Genomic DNA, 21,010 nt, shown 5'->3' with positions numbered 1-21,010 from the left:
CTATATTTAACTGCAAGTAGGCCAGATTTAAGTTTTGGAGTAGGAATATGTGCCAGATATCAAGCCAATCATACTGAGCAACATTTAAAAGCAGTAAAAAGAATCATTAAATATGTGAAAGGAACTACCAACTTAGGAATATGGTATTCCTTTGATACCAATCATCACTTGTCAGCTTATTGTGATGCTGATTGGGCAGGAAACATAGATGACAGGAAAAGCACCTCAGGAGGATGTTTTTTCCTAGGAACAAATCTGGTATCATGGATCAGCAAGAAACAAAGTTCTATATCTTTATCAACAGCTGAGGCTGAATATATTGCAGCAGGAAGTTGTTGCACACAACTACTCTGGATGAAACAAATGCTAGAAGACTATGGAATACATCAATCAACTATGACAATCCACTGCTATAACAAAAGCGCAATAGATATTTCAAAAAATCCAGTACAACATTCAAGAACAAAACACATTGACATCAGGCATCACTTCATAAGAGAACTAGTAGAAGATAAAATCATCAATCTCACACACATTAGTATAGAAAAACAACTAGCAGACATCCTAACAAAAGCCCTTGACGGAAACAGGTTTGCAAAATTAAGGGCCGAAATAGGCATGTGCGTTTTGTAAAGAAATCAACCATGGGCCGTCCCTACAAAACTAAAATAATAAACAAGGGAGCCCATATCTCATTAATCAAAGCCCAAACCCGAATCCGTATCATCCAAGATGCCCCAAATTAAAAAAAAAAAAAAAAAAAGAGGAGTCATCGTCTACCCAAGGCCATCCACTCCCAATCCACTATCTCCCAATCCACTCTCAGACTCCACGAAATTGAAAATAGTGAGAACTAGAAATCAGAGGATGGGGAAGATACCTCGAAGAGGGGACACCGGCAGCTCATCACAGTACACCGGCACCGGAGAATCCTCAAACCCACTATGCGTCGAAGAAGAAAGCCTCAAGATCGTCATCATGGACCCAGTCCCAATCTCCAAAGTTCCCTTCGGCGAACCTCAAGAAAGAGACGATACACCACCAGGTAATCCGAATCTTCCTCTAGTAAACCATGAAGAAACTCCCGATTATATGCCCATCGCGGCTGATTTAGGGGACAACAAAATCGTTGACCCAAATGATCTAGTGGTACAACTACGGTTTGCCATAAATCGAGGCTGGGAACCCGATCTATCCTCATATGTTAGCTCCGAAGAAGAGATAAACCAGAGGGAAATAGAAATAGAGGAACTCGAAGAACCTCAAAATCAAGTGGTTAATCACCCCTCTAGCCCTCTGAATGAAGAACACCTCACAACCAACGAAACCCCCACTTCAATTTCTCGAGTCGACAAAAACCCTAGAAAAAGGAAAAGAAAAGACCCGTATGAAGGGGTTGATCCAAGGGCCAAAAGGCCAAATGATTTCCCAATCCGGGCAGGTCCTCCTCAACGACAACCCAACATTCCACCTAGACCATCAAAATCTAAGAAACCAAAAGAAAAAAATACAGATGAAGAACAAAGTTGGGTTTCGGATTAAGTAAATGAAGACTCTAGCTGTGGAAATATAAGAACTCGAGCCAAAAAGGAACAACAATTAGCTGCTAAAAGGGGGGGGGGGGGGGGGGGGGGGGAACAAAAAGTGGTAGAGAAAGTGGTTAAACCATCTGCCAAAGAAAAAGGAAAACAGAAAGTGGTTGAAGAAAGTAATCTGTCAAAACTACCAAAACCATATAGCCAGAAGTTTCTGAAAAAGGAAAACTTCAAAATGTGGGAAAAATTTTTAAGGAAGAAAATCGTAAACCAAAAGCTTTTTGTTCTGTACAACATAAACAGCTATGAACAAATTTCAGATGTTCTAAGTAAGAATCCACTACTAGATCAGCGACCAACATTGAACCCTATGAAGAACAAGCCATCAAAGAGTTATACGGCAACCTCACCAAAGAAACAAATACACCCAGCAGTTCTATGTATGGAAAAGTATATGTAAGGGGGAAATTCTATGACTTCAATCCAGAACTCATCAATGAATATCTAGGATCATCAAATGAAGACCAAGAAATTCAGCCAGAAAGTGAGCAAATAGCCCTAGAAATTACAGCAGGAAATGTGGTCTTTGAGAAAAACAAGATTAAAGCAGCTTCACTGACAAGCAAGTATGCCATATTGCAAAAGATTGCTCATGTGAATTGGATGCCATCACTACATGAATCAACAGTCAAAGGAAGCTTGGTAGAACTACTATACAAAATAGGAAAAGGGATCAAAGTTAACCTTGGAGCCTATATTCATTCGCAAATCACCAATCTAGTTGAAGACTCTGAGTCAAAAACTTGCCTAATCTTCCCAAGTTTGATATACTCACTCCTAGCTAAACAAGGACTCAAGACACATGGACCAAAAGTACAGATCAACACCATCAACACAACCAAAAAGCTAAGAAAAGGGGGTCACCAGAATGATCTAAAATCATCAGCACTAACAAAGAATCCAACTGATCAGAAAATCCTAACAAAATACTTCAAGAAAAGATTAGAGGAATTGGAACTCTCTGAAAAACAAATCCTGAGAAGACAAATGAAAATCAAAGAAGAGAAAGCTGAAATCATACAATGGATAAAAGCACTTGAAACAACAAATGAAGAAGAAGAAGAAGCACAGGAAGAGGGCCAAGCAGACAGCACTGAAAAGGAAGAAGATGACCAAGAAAAAGGTGTTTTTGAAACCTCAGTTTCAGCATCCACATGAAAGTTTTTAGCAAAAAAGGGGGAGTAGTATGAAGTGTTTATTTTGTTTTGAAAATCACAGTTATAACTGTGGTGTATCCATGATGTCTATCCCTCCTAAAATCCACACGTAGTACTGTGTGTGTTTTTGAACAATCTTTGAAGAAAGCAAAACAGCACTCCCTTGTGATCAACAAAATGGTTCTCAGTTTTCAAAGATATTTATCAAAACAGAATAACAGGGAATCAATTAAGGGGGAGACATTTCAGGAATCAAGTCTCTAAATGAAGACCAACGGTTTTGCCAAAAATTTGACAAAGGGGGAGAGTGTTGACTCAAGATAATGTTTTGTCAAATTATGTGCAAAAAAGGAATCCAGCTCAATAAAGGAATACTAATCCTAATAAGGGAGTAGTCATTAAAACTATTCCCACTAGGAACTAAGCATATCTAGTCCTAGTTTAATTAGGATTAACTGTAAACTACCAGGCATGGGCACTATAAATAAGGGATGTCTTTCAATGCTCGATCAAGCTTTCATGATCTAATTATGAGACACGAGAGTCATTGAGAAGAGATACCCAAATTGTAACACCACCATTTTCCAATTAACCAAAATAACTTATAAAAATGAATTTATTTGATTAAAAACCATTTTTAGTTGCGGAAGCTAAACAAAACAAAAGGAAAAAGGGATGCTACCGCCACGTTTAGATAACAACCTATATCCAAACGCACAGGCTAAAAACAACACTACTAAAAACAACCCAGAACTAATACTAGTTCATTAAGTGTAATATTACAATTGCCTGGAAATAACTTCTAAATTAGCTAATAAAACAAATATTCAAGACTCTAAAAGTTGAATCGCTCTCATGCTCCAAATGTCATGCAAGATGTACCTGCAAAATAACTAAAGAGGGGACAAATTCAGCAACAACAGCCGGTAAGACTTACTCCACCCCGTAAAACATTTTACACATAGCATATAACACCTTGGAGCACATAATTCCACGTTAACCCCTTATTCATATTATACTTGCAACATTCTCTAATACCACTTCTTCACATTTAATTACCCATTAACAAATCTACCACATAATAAATATAATTTTATAATTTCACATAAAATTCCACATTTTACCACTTTTCTCAATATTAGGATTTAATCATTTATTAACCACCAAGTCAATGAGGAGAAAAAATACAAGGCAAGAGCCATTACTTCGGCCACAGTGACCAAAACCAACCAACCAGAGACCAACCCAGTTGGCACGAGATCAATCCCTTAAATATGCATACCCCCATTGAGAGACCAACCCCAATGAGTAGAACGAACTCGATTGTGAGAGATCAACCCCACAAGGTATCCTTTATATAATAAAGCTATATGGTTTGGGAAATAATTAATGTTACAATTAATGCCACAACATCCTTTATTATAAAAAAAAAACATTTAAAAAATAAAATAGCTATATATTATATAATCATATAAAAAATATACTTTTGAAAAATAAAATAGCTATATATTATATAATCATATAAAAAATGTGTTCAATTAGAGTTTAAATTTACACATACAAAATTTAAAATTTGCTTCCCAAATGTAATTATCTTAGTTATTATTTGTATTGTGAAAATTATAATATAGATGAAATACAATTAATAATAAATCAATGTAATTATGTAAATTATCTGTATAAGTTTATTTGAATATGCACATAATTATAGATTATATTAACCATACAAAATTATAATTATAATTATAATTTTAATTGTAATTTTGTATTCTATAAAAATAATAAATACTTGACAAATGGAAGCTCAAAAATATTATTATATTAAATAATTTAAAATATTTTAGTTTTTCTATTTTTTATTTATATTTATAATAACATAATCGTTTTCGTGCATCGCGCGGGTGAATTACTAGTATAATAATAATCCAGAACCAAATGTGAGAGACCAACCCCACATTAGTATTCATAATCAAATGTGAGAGACCAACCTCACGAGAAAAATCCAAGTATAAATCCTCCATGACCAAAATGAATTAAATATTATTTTTATACCAATTAATTTGTTCTCTCCACCATAATCAAATATATGTATACTACCATACTTCCACATACATATATCCAAATATACACAATCTATATAACACTAAGGCTACTGTGCAAGTATATAGACATACACTACACGCTATATACACAGAATCCATAGTCACTCAATCCTTTGGCATAATCATTATTAGGCTTAGCTAAAATTGTTTTAATCACACAAGATAGCAATAGATATACAGATCAAACAATTAGACGTTAATTATATACATATGTACCTACTGTGCACAATGGCCCATAATCATATACTTTATATTTAACAATTATGTTTTCAAACACTACTTCACCATTTAAACATATATTCGTACTAATTAAACATGTTAGGCTAATAGACTTATATTTAGATTTTAGACAGATACATATAATACAAGCATATAATTTCATGTACTCAATTTCACGGAACCATCAATCAATTTTCATATCGAATATAATATTCACCAAGATCATGAATCACATAGCAATTATTCAAAAATAATAAAATAGATTTTTGACTGAAAAGGTTTTTACATAAGCACTTAGGAAAATGTTTTTGATTCATATGGGGTTAAAACAATTTTGAGTGAACATAAATCTTACCTGGATTACAATGAATCGAATAGAAGAAACGAAAAGTGGTGTGCAACTGATGCCAAGTTGAGAAAAGAGAATATATTATGGTGTCGGATGTGAAGATGATGCAATCCTGATGATGAAGGAGGACAGCGGCGGCAATTAACGAAGAGAAGGAAAAGAATTGATAGATTTCCTAGGTTTTCCCTTTTTTTTTTTACTCTTTTGGTGTGCGTATGCTTTCATATATATAAATATATATATATTTACTGGTATAAAATATATATATATATATATATATAGTGGTATGTAATATTAGGAATTATTAGGCATTTAGGTTTGCTGACGCATATATATATATTTACTTATCTTAGTTTAGGTTCATATTAACATATATACACACGCAACAAATATATATAATTTAGTTGATTAAATTAAAATGAATTTACAAACGCATCCTTTAAAAATGAATTATATAGTACATATATATATACATACACTATAGGTTTATTTAATTATTAATAATTAATATATATACTACCTCACGTCTATATACACACACACACACACACACACACACACACACACACATATATATATATATATATATATATATATATATACACACGCAACAAATAAAAATGAATTTATTTGATTAAAAATCATTTTTAGTTGCGGAAGCTAAACAAAACAAAAGGAAAAAGGGATACTACCGCCACGTTTAGATAACAACCTATATCCAAACGCACAGGCTAAAAACAACACTACTAAAAACAACCCAGAACTAATACTAGTTCATTAAGTGTAATATTACAATTGCCTGGAAATAACTTCTAAATTAGCTAATAAAACAAATATTCAAGACTCTAAAAGTTGAATCGCTCTCATGCTCCAAATGTCATGCAAGATGTACCTGCAAAATAACTAAAGAGGGGACAAATTCAGCAACAACAGCCGGTAAGACTTACCCCACCCCGTAAAACATTTTACACATAGCATATAACACCTTGGAGCACATAATTCCACGTTAACCCCTTATTCATATTATACTTGCAACATTCTCTAATACCACTTCTTCACATTTAATTACCCATTAACAAATCTACCACATAATAAATTCATTTTTATAAGTTATTTTGGTTAATTGGAAAATGGGGGTGTTACACAAATCCCCTTGAAAAGTAGTACATGTGTTTAGGTCACAATAGTCCGATAGGAAATATCGTTATATTGTGTAATCTCCGTTTCCTAAACAGTGTACTTTAATTATTAAGCTTTTAGTGGATTTAGGCAAATTCTCAACTTGAGAAGTGCCTCGCAGATTAGGGTTGTTTGCCCGAACTGCGTTATAAATCGTCTGTGTCACAACGTCAGTTTTAACATCACTGTGTGCTGCGCTTATATTTATTTCATGAACAACTGCGATGCCTCACCTTCTTCAGAGCAATGATGATGAATTTCGATCAACGTTTCCCAGCCTAATGAGGAAGACGATCCGGAAATATTTTTCAAAGAAAAGCACAGGAAATAGAAGCAAGAAGACTACACCTTAATGAAGTTAGTTACGGGGCTATTTTGAATGGGTTTTGCAGAAATGGAAAGCTAGATTCTACAAGACATATATTTGAGAGGATGAGGAAGAATGACATAGCTTATCGTGTAGCTTACACAATGCTAATTAAAGGGCTATGCAAAAGGGGTATGCTTGAAGAAAGTCTTAAAACTTTTCAATGAAATGCATGGTTGGCAGTAATATATGCCCTGATGCTATTGTATACTCAGTGCTTTTAAATGGTTTTTTTTTTTTTTTTTTTAGTGCTAGAAGAGATACTGTGTAAAATGTACAAAGTTGTAGCTTTGCCAAATGAGATCATGCATTCTGCCCCAAAAGATATCGGCGGCCAAATCAGGAAGATCGACGAACAAGGAAAAAAATGCAAAGGTTTTTGTAAAAAGAAAAACTCCTTTTTCATTTTTTAATTAATTATATCTCATACATTTAATAAAATATTTTGCTATAAAAAAGTAGGGAACTGTTTGGACTCTCTAAAGTGTCCAGTTCTTTATTTATTTTTCAGTTCAATCCCTTTGTTATTTTGTTTTTGGTGTATGAAATGTTTAGATTCTCTAAAGTTGTGTCTGGTATATGTTCGTGTATATATTTTTATTAGAATGCTCTTTATTTCATCCCTACTGCTAATATTTGTAAGCAAATATTTTTATCTGTTTGTTTGAATATTTGTGTTTTATGGTGTTTTTAGATATTAATGGTATGTGTGTGTGTGTTTGTGTGTGTGTGTGTGTATATATATATATATATATATATATATATATATATATATATATATATATATATATATTAATCACAAATGTTTCATTACAAAGCAAAAATTGATCTCAATGTTAAAAATAAAATCAGAATAATAAAGAGATAAGGGAGAAAGGGAAAATCATCTCTTCATTCATCTGTGTGTTCATCATCTGCAGTATGATACATGAAATACACTTCTATATATAACTAATACAAAAGGACATAAATAAACATAATGAGCCATAAAATCATCCATTATGTCCGTTACAAATAAATGTCCATTGAATATATTTATAACACTCCCCCTTGGACATTATTTGACCATGATCTTGCCTCGTTAAAAACTTGCTAGGAAAACCCTGTGGGAAAAACCTAGACAAGAAAAGAGTACAATAGAAAATCTATTCATGCCTCATTAAAAACTTCACTAGGAAAACCACGTGGGAAAAAACGTAGTTGAAGAAAAGAGTACATAATATGTGTAAAAACATATATTGTATTGGTCGCCTCATTAAAAACCTTAACTTAAGAAAACCCTGTGGGAAAAACTTAGTTAAAGGAAAAAGATTACAACCATAAGCCTTCAGGGCGCAAACTGCATAATCTTTAGGATTTTGGGATTTGTCCATTTAAACACTTATTTTGCAGCATTTCCCCATTTACATCATTATATCATACTCATGCCTCATTAAAAATCACACTACAAAAACCCAATGGGAGAAAACTAGTGATGAAAAGAGTACATGATGTGTTGCAAATAGTGCGCAACTGTTAGTCTTTTATGAGTTAATCTTCAGGATTTTACGTCCAATCTTCTGGATTGATTCGAGTAAATGTACTTCCCGTCTCCCCCTGAAGATAACAATCTTCAAGTTCTACATATATTTCAAAAATTTGAAGAAATGAATTGGACAAATCTTCTGGATTGTCAATAGAGTAAATATCTAATAATCTTATGGCTCTTCTAGAGCTCATATAACATTTGTGCAACACAAGTGTTATTGCCCTCATTTTGAACATTTAGAGAAATTCATTGTATAGCCAGTTTGGACTTGGCATTGCGGGGATCAAACAAAATAGCCAGTACCCAAGTAGCATATTAAAACCGTATCATAGTTTCTTACATAAATGTCATGTCTTTGTATCTCGAAGATACCGGAGGATATGTTAATCATTATTCAAGTACTTCATTTGTAGGAGGAGCACTAGATTTTGCTAGCAATTTCATCGCAAATATCATGCCTGTTGGGATTATGGAACTTCTGGTTCTAAAATGGTGCTCCAACGATAATGAAGTAAGGGACTTCGAGTCCAAACGGTTCCTTATCTGCTTCAAGAGATTATTAGGAAATCTTTAGTTTGATAAAAACATGACACTTATGCATATAGACATGTGAAAAGGCATTTTTAAATGTAGGCTGACTGGTGTATATAAAAAATTCTTCAAGGAAAAACTCGATCTTCAACTCGAGATAATACTTATAGCTTTCACAAGGTTTTTATTTCAAAAGTCTCAATCTTTAAAACTAACTGACATCATCCAGCTCTTTATATATTTCATTGATGTTTACATCATCAATTTTGACTGAGATAATAAGTCCATTATCAATTCTTTATTGAGCACATAATGGTACATATTATTCCTTCTATGTGAGGATAATAACCCCATTTTCAACTCTTTAAAGAGTAAATAATGGCACATAATAATACTTAAATAAATCCTCATTTCGAGAATTATGAATCCATCCAGGATTTCTCAAAATAAATTTAACTAACATATCTAAATTCATTATTCTGCCAATTGTATTATGTAGCGGAACTTAATGCCATTTACCGTGGGAGAGTATATTTGATTAAAATCAATTAAGGGTCTCTGCGTGAACCCATAGGCTACAAACTCACTTCATATCTTATCACCTCGTTATTCTTACTTCTCTTTCATGCTCACACCCATTTGTAACCTTTAGGGTTAACGCTCAATGGTGTAATGTTATAAAGAGAACTTTTCTTTTTAGCGAGTTGAGTTATGCCTTAATTGTTCCTTTATACGTTAAATAGTTATGACACTTCCGGTGCCTAACTCTGGATCCAGATTACCATATAACGAGCAATTTTTAATGGCAATTGTGTTGTCGACAACCATAACCCTTTTATATTTGTAAAATTTAATGTCAATTTTCTAAAATAACCAGATTCTAGACATTTCCCAAAGATATTTTGATCTGGTCGTTCCGCATCCCTAGTATTATGTTTGTTTGGTGCACCTATAAATTTTACTAGTGTTTTTCGTCATCTGGACGAATGTCTGCAGGACTTAATTGTTCAAGCTTATTTCAAGAGTGACAATGTTTCTTTACTAGATCTAGTATTATGATTCATATCTTTTTCATCGATAGATCTCCTACACTTCTGGCGTCAAGGAGTATCGGTAGATATATTTGGTCCATGTTGGCCAGGGGAGGTACATGAGACATAGTCACTCTTTTATGATCGGTATGATCAATAGATGTATTTGGCAGATTATTTGCTAATATCGCAAATAGATTATCTTTTGAACTTCTAGTTCAGACTAACTAGTACGTGGATTTAGATAACGAAGATCATTTCATTTTATGAAATTTCTTGGTATTCCATTAAAAGCTAGTATATTATCTCCCCATAATGCCGAGAAACAATCTTCATTAGGAAAGCAGATAACGTATCCAATTATATGTATTGATCCCCTATCATGGGCTTTCAGTATTTAATCAATAGACAGATGTTTCTTTGATAGCCCTTTTAGAGGTATGTTGTGGTGGTGATATAAAAATAGAATGCGCACTAAAAATAACGCAGATAGGAAAATGTTACTTTTGAAACCACGTACTAGCTAAAAAAAAGGGGGTATAGCAATCCTTGAGGGATTGATTTGTGATATGAATTGAGTTAGACTTGGGCAAAAAGAACTTAAATCATAGTAATTTCATAGCAATCCTTCGGGGATTGATGGGATAGGTGGACCATTTTTGGTCAAGAATTTATCGTCAAGGTTCATCCTAAATGGTGACTCGTCGAATTAAAGTCCTTAATCTACCTTCTGGGCAAATAAATATAGAAAAATGAGGGCTATAAATATCATATACCCAAATCTCATGTCAAAGAGTTTCTATAGCAGAAACTAGCACTGTAAACAGGTCATAACATTTAATTGTTATCACATGCAAGTTAAGGTTTAGCAATGATAGGTGCAATAACCTAACCATATTGAGACTTCATGCTATTTGCCTCACTTATAAATTGTATGATGAATGCCAATAGCTATGGCCTATAGCAAATCATAAATTACCAACAAGAGAAATAACAAAATCTATTATATGAACATAATCAAGAGATTATATGCTAAATGATGTCAATTAAAGAGAAGCACATGCAATATGTGATATAATTGTCCCTTATGTCTTGGACACCAAAAACTCAATTTAGTCATGCACATCATATTTGGTACACACAAGGCATGACATGACAAGAGATATTCTTATTAATTCATAAACAGAAAAATGAGAGAAGTACCGTTTGCCGAAGAATAATGAGCACATGTTTGCTACCAGGCTCATTCATTCCTATTTTGGGGAGTCAAAAACAGTACTTTTCCAAGCAAGCTCTCATTTTATCTCATAGTTTCATACAAGCATGAAAACATCACAAAATAGCAAGATATACAAGCTGAAAAAGGCAAAAAATTTCAGAATTGTGACCTGGATTTCATAATTTTCTGGGGAAAATGGTAACACATTTTGGCACAAAATTTTGCAGATATGTAGTTCATCAAGTCTAGAACGTACACGAAAATTTTCATTCCAATCCAAGGTCTAAAAGTATTTTTCCCAAAATTTTTCCCAACATTGCTCCAGGCAGAAAAATAATTGGCGGCACACTGCCAAAACTTTAATTTTTCTGGAATAACCAAAGCATATTTTTAACAAAATCTTTTTACAGACATGAAATACCACGAGTCTAGGTTCTCCAGAAAAAATTCCATGCCAAAAGGATTTCAAGAAGTATTTTTCACGAATTTAATTTTCAAACTGCGCCGGTCAGAATTTTCAAGCAATGATTACAGTGTAGAAAAAAATCACAATTTGTTTGCTTCAGGGAAACCAACATGAAGTGAGTCAATTTTGAATTTTGGAGAGTAGCATAGCATTAGAAATAGAAAAATACAAACTTCATTCATGAGCCATTAGGCACCTTAAAGATCAATCCCATTTGAGATCTTCCAGACCTTATTAGAAAGTAGCCCAATCATGGCCATAAATATTGTCATGTATGGAAGATTTAAAACTCAGAGAGTTTATTCCAAAAAAAAATCTAAGTTTTTTGTTTCTTATAAAAAACAATGATATTGAAAATACTTAGTATAATTGCTCTTGGTTTACCTTCTGGGCAACACTATATTAAAAATTTGACACTATTATTTTGTCTAAATACAAAGATTTGAGATCTTCAATGATCTAGACTCATGACAAATAATCAGCATAACCGAGTACCAACACAATAAATAGACTTTTGAACTCGGATTATTTAAATTATCATAGTACAATTATCGTATAATTAGTACTAAGGATTTGCCTTCCGGACAAAGCTATATTTGAACACAGCCTATAGCTTCATGTATAAAGTGTGAGATACATCTCAATATGCATGACACATATCAAATAATTCACAGTTTCATCAAATGCAAATTTAGCATATATTCAAAAAGAATGAATGCTTGGCAATATGCCTTGCATATGTTGGGTTTGTAGCCTGTACCTAAATTTACAGCGTCACGAATATCATGTGCTCCTCGCAAATTAGAATGACTATGTTTTAGAAATTCTTAAAGTATACCCGGATTGATTCACGATTATCAATATGGAAATTAGTGGCACAAATGCATTTCGTAGAATGGTACGACATTACTCGTAGCAATCAAATAATTTGAGTAATGATATATGTACTAAGGTACCCACTCATGCACATACGTAGGACCACTAAATCATGAAGGGCACATTATTCACAGGATAATTAAAGCAGGATCAAAACGTGCACTGCATGCTCTATTTCCAATTTTCTTCAGTAACTTCATGCTTTCTTTTGGTTTTTATTGCTAGGTTAACCAAAAGGACTTGAAATTATTTACTTGGCCTCTAAGACAATAATTTAGATATGACTTGAAATTATTGTCTAGGCAATTGACAGAATGCACAAAAATTTATGAAAAAGATCTCAGTTTCCAACTTGCACAGGAATTTATTGGTTTTACACCAGATAGACAAAATTTCCTGTCAGTTCCAAAAAATGCAGTCACATTATTCTACTATCTCAAATCTCAAATACCATTTTTCATTTTCTCATTTTCACTTCCACATGATTTCTGCAGGAAAAAAATGCCCCGGCCTTTCATCTTCAAGCATAATTTTATCATGCATAGTGCATTGTGACTGTGGTATAGTCTCTGCACCTATATGCCAGACCACTCGTGTCGTATAAGCATGCATATTATGTAGCATCACTTTATGAAATCAGCAAAGCAAAAAGCATAGTGGAGAAATTAGAATTCTTTGTCTCTCAAAAGAACCCTACATGCATATTAAAAACTCCACATCTAATATGAAAACTGTAAGCTAACTTTGCCGGAGTAAGGACGGATCTCCGGCCACTACCAATCGCATCCCTCGGCACATCCCAAAAAAAAATCAATATTCTCAATGCAAAATCAGGTAAAGAGGGCGACTGTAAAACGACACCCCAGCTCCATTCGCAACCACCGCAATCGAATGCAGATTGCTGGACGCCAGCCGCCACGAACCTCCAGCGGCCTACATCGAAAGCAGATCGCGGGCCGCCAGTTGGGGCGTGATCGATCGGAAACACGGAGAAGGCCAATCGCCGACTGCAAAACCAAAAACACAGAGACTCCTACGGATCATCCGGCTCCGTTTACTATGATGGGAGATGTAGAGAAAAGCGCTGATAACGTGTTAAAAATAAAATCAGAAATATAGAGATAAGGGAGAAAGGGAAAATCTCTTCATTCATCTGTGTGTTCATCATCTGCTATGTGTGTTCATCATCTGCTATATGATACATGAAATAGACTTCTATATATAACTAATACAAAAGGACATAAATAAACATAATGAGCCATAAAATCATCCGTTATGTCCGTTACAAATAAATGTCCATTCAATATATTTATAACACTCAGTTCCTATCTATTCTCTATTTTTATTATTTTGTGGCTTCCTTCATCTACATCTACATGTTTCTTCTTCATAATTTTAGTTCTGGGCATGCTCTTGTAAAAAGCTCCCTCAAAATCTTTATTTCTCACAATATGCATTTTAGTCAAAAAAAAAAAAAAAAAAAAAAAAAAGAAGCAAGTGAGCAATAATTGCCAAGAAAAATATACTTCATTATTAGGACTCTATGTATTTTGAGTCACATTATGACTTCCTAGTCTAGTCTCCCTATGATTCTCTATTGTATATATTCCATCAGTTTGTACAATTGTAGTAACTGTTCATCTAATACAGTTATACAATTTTCATTTGGTATTAGCTAAGTTAGGGTTTCGTTCCCATGGTTGATGGATCTGTTAACTCCTCTGAACGGACCATCTCCGATGCCGCTGTCATGTCTTCGGCTAACGTGGCTGTTAACTCGCTTTCTACTGCACATCACTTCATCAGTATTAAGCTCACTCATTAAAATTACATGTTTTGGAGAACACAAGTCGTTCCGTTCTTGAACGGTCACGGTCTCATGCAATTTATCGAGGGAGCAACGTTTGCCCAGGTGCCTTCCTTCCCGTTGGCGATGACGCTATGCCATATCCAAATCCCGCCTACGAGGCGTGGTTCCGCCATGATCGAGCCCTCATGTCTATGTTGATCTCCTCTCTCTCGAAGGAGGTAATGCACCTTGTCGTTGGACGTTGGACGTCGCGGGAGGTGCATTGCTTTCGATTCGTGGCACGCTAGTCGCGCTCCAAGAGCTTGCGGATTTCATGGGTGCCCAGGAGTTCATCACGTCGGATGGCTCCTCACTGGTCGTCTTGACGGCTCAACAAGGCGGCGGCAGACGCAATGGTCATGGTGGACAGTCCCGTGGCGTGCAGCAACGCGGGGGTGGCGGCGAAACCCAGCACGGCGGTGGTCGGCAGCAGGGTCGCTGCAGTGGCAATCACTGCCGTGGTGGTAACGGTGTCAACGGTGGTGGTGGTCCGTCCAAGTGTCAAATATGTGGTCGTAATGGCCACACTTCAGTCACGTGTTACAATCGCTATGATCCGGCTCCTCAAGCCAATTTAACATATAATGATAATGGTTCAGATATTAATGGTTCTCATGTTTCGATTCTATACACGGGGGCAACCAATCATGTGACTCCGGATTTGCAGTCCTATCTACGTTTGAGGAGTATGTTGGTAATGACACGTTGCGTGTCAGTGATGATAAGAGCAACCTTATCAGTTGGGGTTATTTATGAGTTATTTGTGGGCCCCAGCATCCACCTCATCCTCCATTATCTCACTCAATCACAAAAAACTCTTCCCCACATCAGTTTTAAGTTTTTTGTGAGTTATTTATGGACCCACCATTTAACCCACTATATTTTAATTATTTCTTTATCTATTTTATTTATATTTTAATTTTAATAAGAAATAGTCAAACATGCATACTGTATATGCGTAAAAATGAGAATTCAAAATGGAATGGTAAAACAAAATTAAAAGAAAATAATAAAAAGTTAATTAAATAATCATTTTAAAATTTAAAATTCACAAACATTCACAAACATTTAAATTAATTTCCGTTGTTATTATTTTAATCATTTTAAATTTTAAAATTAATTAAATAATCATTCAAAATTTAATTCAAAAAATATTAAATTTGGTATTTTATAAAATAAATTAAAACAATAAAAAACAAATTAAATGTTAAAAACAAAAAACGAAGCTGAATGTGAAATTGTGAATAAACAAACAGAAACGAAAAGCTTTCCAAAAAAAAAAAAAGGGAAAGAAAAAGTAATTAGGTGATGAAGGACGTACACTTGGTGGCCCTTGCCTGGCACAGCAAATCTGACATTATCCCTTACTCTGCAGGAGTAATCTTTTTGAATTAACCCATTCCCACATCAGCTATGCTCCTTGGCTTGAGAGAATTCATCTGACAATAACTCTAAAATAACTACTATAGTGGATGCTCTAAGAGCTTATCTATTAGTCGTGTTGGTCATGCTTCATTTAATACCCCATCTAGGTCTTTCCAATTATCTGATATTCTTCATGTTCCTAGTTTGTCTACATCTTTATTGTCTGTTCAAAAATTTGCTTCAGATAGTAGAGTGTTTTTTGAGTTTCACCTGTCCTTTTTGTTGTGAAGGATATCAATACCAAGAAAGTCCTTCTACGGGGCAATAGCTCTGGGGGCCTATACACGTTTCCTATCACTAGTTCGTCTCCTTCCACTTTTCTTTTCGCTCATGCGTCTGCATCAGTGTGGCATGATCGCCTAGGACATCCACATTATCATGTTTTGCATCGTATTCTTCAGTCTTGTTCGGTTAGTGGGTCTAGTAATTCTATTCGTTGTAATTCTAGTTTGTGTAATGCGTATCAATTGGACAAATCTACACGTTTCCCAATGTCACATGTTGAGTCATCCAGTTCCAATGTTCTTGACTTAATATATACCGATATTTGGGGTCCAATTCCTTTATTGTCTACTGATGGCTATCGTTATTTCGTTATTTTCGTAGATGATTACTCACGCTATACCTGGTATTTTCCCATGAAATTAAAATCTGATATTTATGCCATCTTTGATAAGTTTGGTACTAGGTTGGAAGCTCCTTCAATAGAAAAATTAAATCCATTCAGTCTGACCTATGAGCTGAATACAAAAAGTTGCACTATTCCTTTGTTCAGTTATGGATTGCTCATAGACAATCTATGTAACACCACACTTTTCTTGAACTTAATTAACAGACTTAACCTTGAAAGATAAACTAAGGCAGCGGAATAAACTTACTAAACAACTTAATAGAGGTGTCATCGCCACAATTACCCTTCACGGTGATTGCACAGGCAAAGATTAAGCAATCTAAATCATTTAAGTCTTATTAATTATCAATCAAACTAGGGGATAAGACCCCGGTGTCCAGCACCATCAAAACAAAAGGGTAGTCAACAACAAATCTCAAAAACAACCAACATCAAGAATTTAGACTACAACTAGCTATCTATGCTAATCTAGTCTAACTCGTATTCTCTCACGAACTGGGTCCACTTGAAAGGGGTTAAAAAACAAAAAGTAGAAAACAAACCCGTTAGCACGAAGCTAAGTATAACGCCACTCAACCCTGTGAAATACTACAGTATATACTTTTGAAAAACATTTTTTTTCACATACTTAGATCAAGTATTCTCAATCACTCAAGCAACATTCAAACATGCTCAACAGGGTTTCTATATGCATGCAACCTAATTATCAAATAGGCATGCTTTCACAATTATTTAGCTTATCAACAAGCTCATACTATCACATACATACTTATCTTATTAATAATCTCATATCGTCATATATCTTAGTAAGCAATCTCATGCTAACACATAACTCAATAAGCAATCTCATGCAATCATTTAATCTCTAAGCAATCTCATGCTATCACATACTCAATAAGCAATCTCGTGCTATCATATAATCTCTAAGCAATCTCATGTTATCATATACTCAACATGCAATCTCGTGCAATAATGTAATCTCTAAGCAATCTCATGCTATCATATACTTAACATGCAATCTCGTGCACTTAACTTGATCATGCAATAAAATGAACATGATGCTATATAATAAGTATAGGTAGATATACATATGCACTCTTTTGTAAAGATAACACTTTTCTAAGGAGGTTTCTTAGAGTCACAATGACTCGCTTTTGATCTTCTTTTCTAGAGTCTCATGACTTGCTTTCTTTAGAGTCGTAATGACTCGCTTTCTTTAGAGTCGCAATGACTCGCTTTCTTTAGAGCCGCAGTTACTCGCTTTCTTTAGAGTCGCAATGACTCACTTTCTTTAGAGTCGCAATGACTCGCATTCTTATACGCGTGGGCGAGGTAGGACTTCATCATAATGTGAATGGACCCATCTGGGCTCGGCATCTAGCCGGCCTAACACTCATCTCGCCCACAGAACCACTCTCTTGGTTCTTTTCTCAAACTCTATGGAATCAGGTATCGAACTATTAGTATGCACACCCCCTGACCAGGATTTTCAAGCCTGGCGGACAGTTTCCAACCAAGTAACTCGGGAATATCTACCTCGTTACTTCATATAGGATCGCAATGTCCGTTTCTTCCTTTACTTTCGTTCTTTCACTATTTTGTCGGTTCTATCCGATCTTATCTCTTTTCTTCCGAAAGGACATAGTCCTAACGGGCCTCCAAAACCTCGAATTACTCACACTAAATAAATATAGATATAGCTCATGCATTTCAATTCATGCAACACTTTACTTATGCAAACTTATGCACATAGCTCCTCAACAACTTATATTTTCTCACAATTGGAAATCATTTATCATGCAACTTTTCAATGCAACTAGATAATGATTTATCCAAAATAGATATAAGTTTTTGAAAATATAACTTAGTCTCACATTGGCCACTTATGCATTTTAAAACATGGTATGCTCAAATATGCACTTTACTGTAAAATATGCTTCAAAACCTCTTTCACTGTAAACTCTCAATAATTGTCTAAACATGCTTATAAATCATAATTTAGCAAATCTTCATTGGCAAACACTTAGCAAGTATTCAACATGCACTTGAACTCAAAATACTCAACATAATCTCATTTATTGTAATCTAGCATTCAAGAAGAACATGCTTTGTACACTTCAACACTTAATATTCTTGGCAAAATTCTCAACAAGTGATAATAGACATCTAGGCATGTTTTTCTAGCAAAGTTTAACAAATATTGATCATCTTTCATAATCTAACAATCATATAATTGTCATGCTTCTCAAACAAATAGCCAATACCAAACACTTAACATTTTCCTTCACTGAAAATACTCCCAGGCTACTTCTGTAGCATTTTACTTACAAATTACTCAATTCTACTCCGAATTCAATGAAATCAATTTCTACTCGTGCATCGTGACTGTTAAAGATATGTGTGGGTGATATCTTATGTTATTATATTTAGTCATAGTCTAGCTCCAGTATAATAGTTATTAGGCTAGTTGTTGTAACTGATAGCTATCTTTTCTCATTTGTAGAGCTATTTATAGCTGCCTGTGGTTTCATTAATAAATCATTTGTTCATAATCTTTACATGGTATCAGAGCCTAAAATCTCCTACGAAAGAAACTATATTTTTTTCCTCTCTCCCTCGCTTCCTTCCTACTCAATGGCGTCCACCACCCAAACTACTGCTCCGGCTACCACTGAAGTCATCCAACTTCACGCTACTACACACTTCTCTATCAAACTCACACGAGCGAATTTCACAACAATACTGCTAATTCCGGTACCAACCGTACGTCTTGGCAACAATGGGGGACTAATCGCCCTACGATTATATGCAAATTTTGTAACTTTGAAGGTCATGAAACAAAGGTATGTCGCAAGTTGGCTAGGTTCCTAAGGGAACACAACGTTGTCACTACCCAGACTTCTACATCGCCTACAGCCCATTCGGCGTAGGCGACTCCACCATCACTGTTTGACAGTGGAGCTTCGCATCACGCTACCCCTAGTATTAAGTCCCTGTAGACACTCTCCGAGTATAGTGATCCTGATGAAGTGCGCCTGGGTGACGGTAATTCCCTACAAATATCTCATATTGGTCGATTTGTAATTCCTACTTCGTCTTCTGTTCTTACCTTAGAAAATGTCTTGCGTGTTCCTCAGTTGCACACAAACTTAGTGTTTATATCCCAACTATGCAAGACTAATCGCGTGTCTGTTGAATTTTTTGATTCCCACTTTATTGTCAAGGATCTTCGAACGGGGATTTCTCTACTACGGGAGTGAACAATGATGGTGTTTACTATGGTCCGGTTGCTTCTAACCCATCAGTACACACTACACAAATGTCGCGTTTGTCTCAGTGTTACCAACAGCTTGGCCATTCGTCTAATAAGGTGTTGCAACTTGAGTTACAACGCTGTAATGTTCCAGTTTCTATGTCATCTCTTCAACAATTTTATTGTTCGTCCTGCAATATGCATAAAAGTCATCAATTTCCCTTGGCAAAAAATACTCTAGTTAGTACTAAACCGCTGCAATTAATCTATACTGATGTGTGGGGGCCAACTAAAAAAATCTATTGATGAATTCCACTATTATGTAATCTTTGTCGATCATTTTTCAAAATACATTTGGCTATACCCTATGAAGCGTAAGTCAGATGTGTTTTCCATTTTTACTCAGTTCAAAAGATTAGTGGAAAATTTTTTTAGTCTTTCGATTATTTCTGTTTACTCAGATAATGGGGGAGAGTTTATGAAACTTGTACCATTTCTAAATGATCATGGTATTTCTCATTTTACCACCCCACCACGTACTCCTGAGCATAATGGTGTTGCAGAGCGCCGACACAGGCATGTCGTCGAAACTGGCTTGTCTCTTCTTCAAACTGCGTCCCTGCCGTCCTCGTACTGGACCTTTTCTTTTCAGACGGCCGTCTATCTTATTAACTGGCTTCCAACACCGGTCTTAGGTAATAAATCTCCACTTTATATTTTGTTTCATTAGTTCCCTAACTATGATAAGTTGTAACCCTTTGGCTGCCTGTGTTTTCCGTGGTTACGCCCCTACAACGCTAAGAAAATTCAACCAAAATCACGCCCGTGTGTCTTTCTTGGCTACTCCAGCACTCAGTCTGATTATAAATGTCTGGATCTTGGTTCCAATCGTATTTATGTATCTAGGCATGTTAGATTTGTGCCCCATGTGTTTCCTTATAACGATTTGCAAAACTCGTCTAACAGCTTACCTTATGATTCCCATGGTTCAGAATCAAGCAATATTTTGTACAGGTCGTCTCATTTGTCTACACAGGCAGAGATCATGGGTGTTCCAGCTCCAGTTCCAACACCAGTTCCAACACCCGTTCCAACACCAGTTCCAACACCAGTCCTAACTCCGTCACCGTCAGCTGCGTCCAATTCGTCGTCTCTCACTATTCTAGAAACTGGCCAACATGCAGCTCAGTCCGTGTCTGACTCACAACTTGTTTCAACCTCCGACACGTCTCA

The 21,010-nt window shown here is 35.2% G+C and overlaps 1 protein-coding gene across 1 annotated transcript; it reads left to right on the top strand.

Annotated features, from left to right (window-relative positions):
* The first annotated feature begins 1,973 nt into the window (after nucleotides 1–1,973).
* On the top strand, nucleotides 1,974–2,753 carry LOC109193921. The gene has a single exon (XM_019344747.1). It carries the CDS (start codon nucleotides 1,974–1,976, stop codon nucleotides 2,751–2,753), a length of 780 nt encoding a protein of 259 aa, XP_019200292.1.
* The last annotated feature ends 18,257 nt before the right edge of the window (nucleotides 2,754–21,010 follow it).

The sequence above is a fragment of the Ipomoea nil genome, unplaced genomic scaffold (genome assembly GCF_001879475.1).
Source record: "Ipomoea nil cultivar Tokyo-kokei standard unplaced genomic scaffold, Asagao_1.1 scaffold1932, whole genome shotgun sequence".
Taxonomy (NCBI): domain Eukaryota; kingdom Viridiplantae; phylum Streptophyta; class Magnoliopsida; order Solanales; family Convolvulaceae; genus Ipomoea; species Ipomoea nil.
This window is presented reverse-complemented; position numbering and strand designations above follow the sequence as displayed.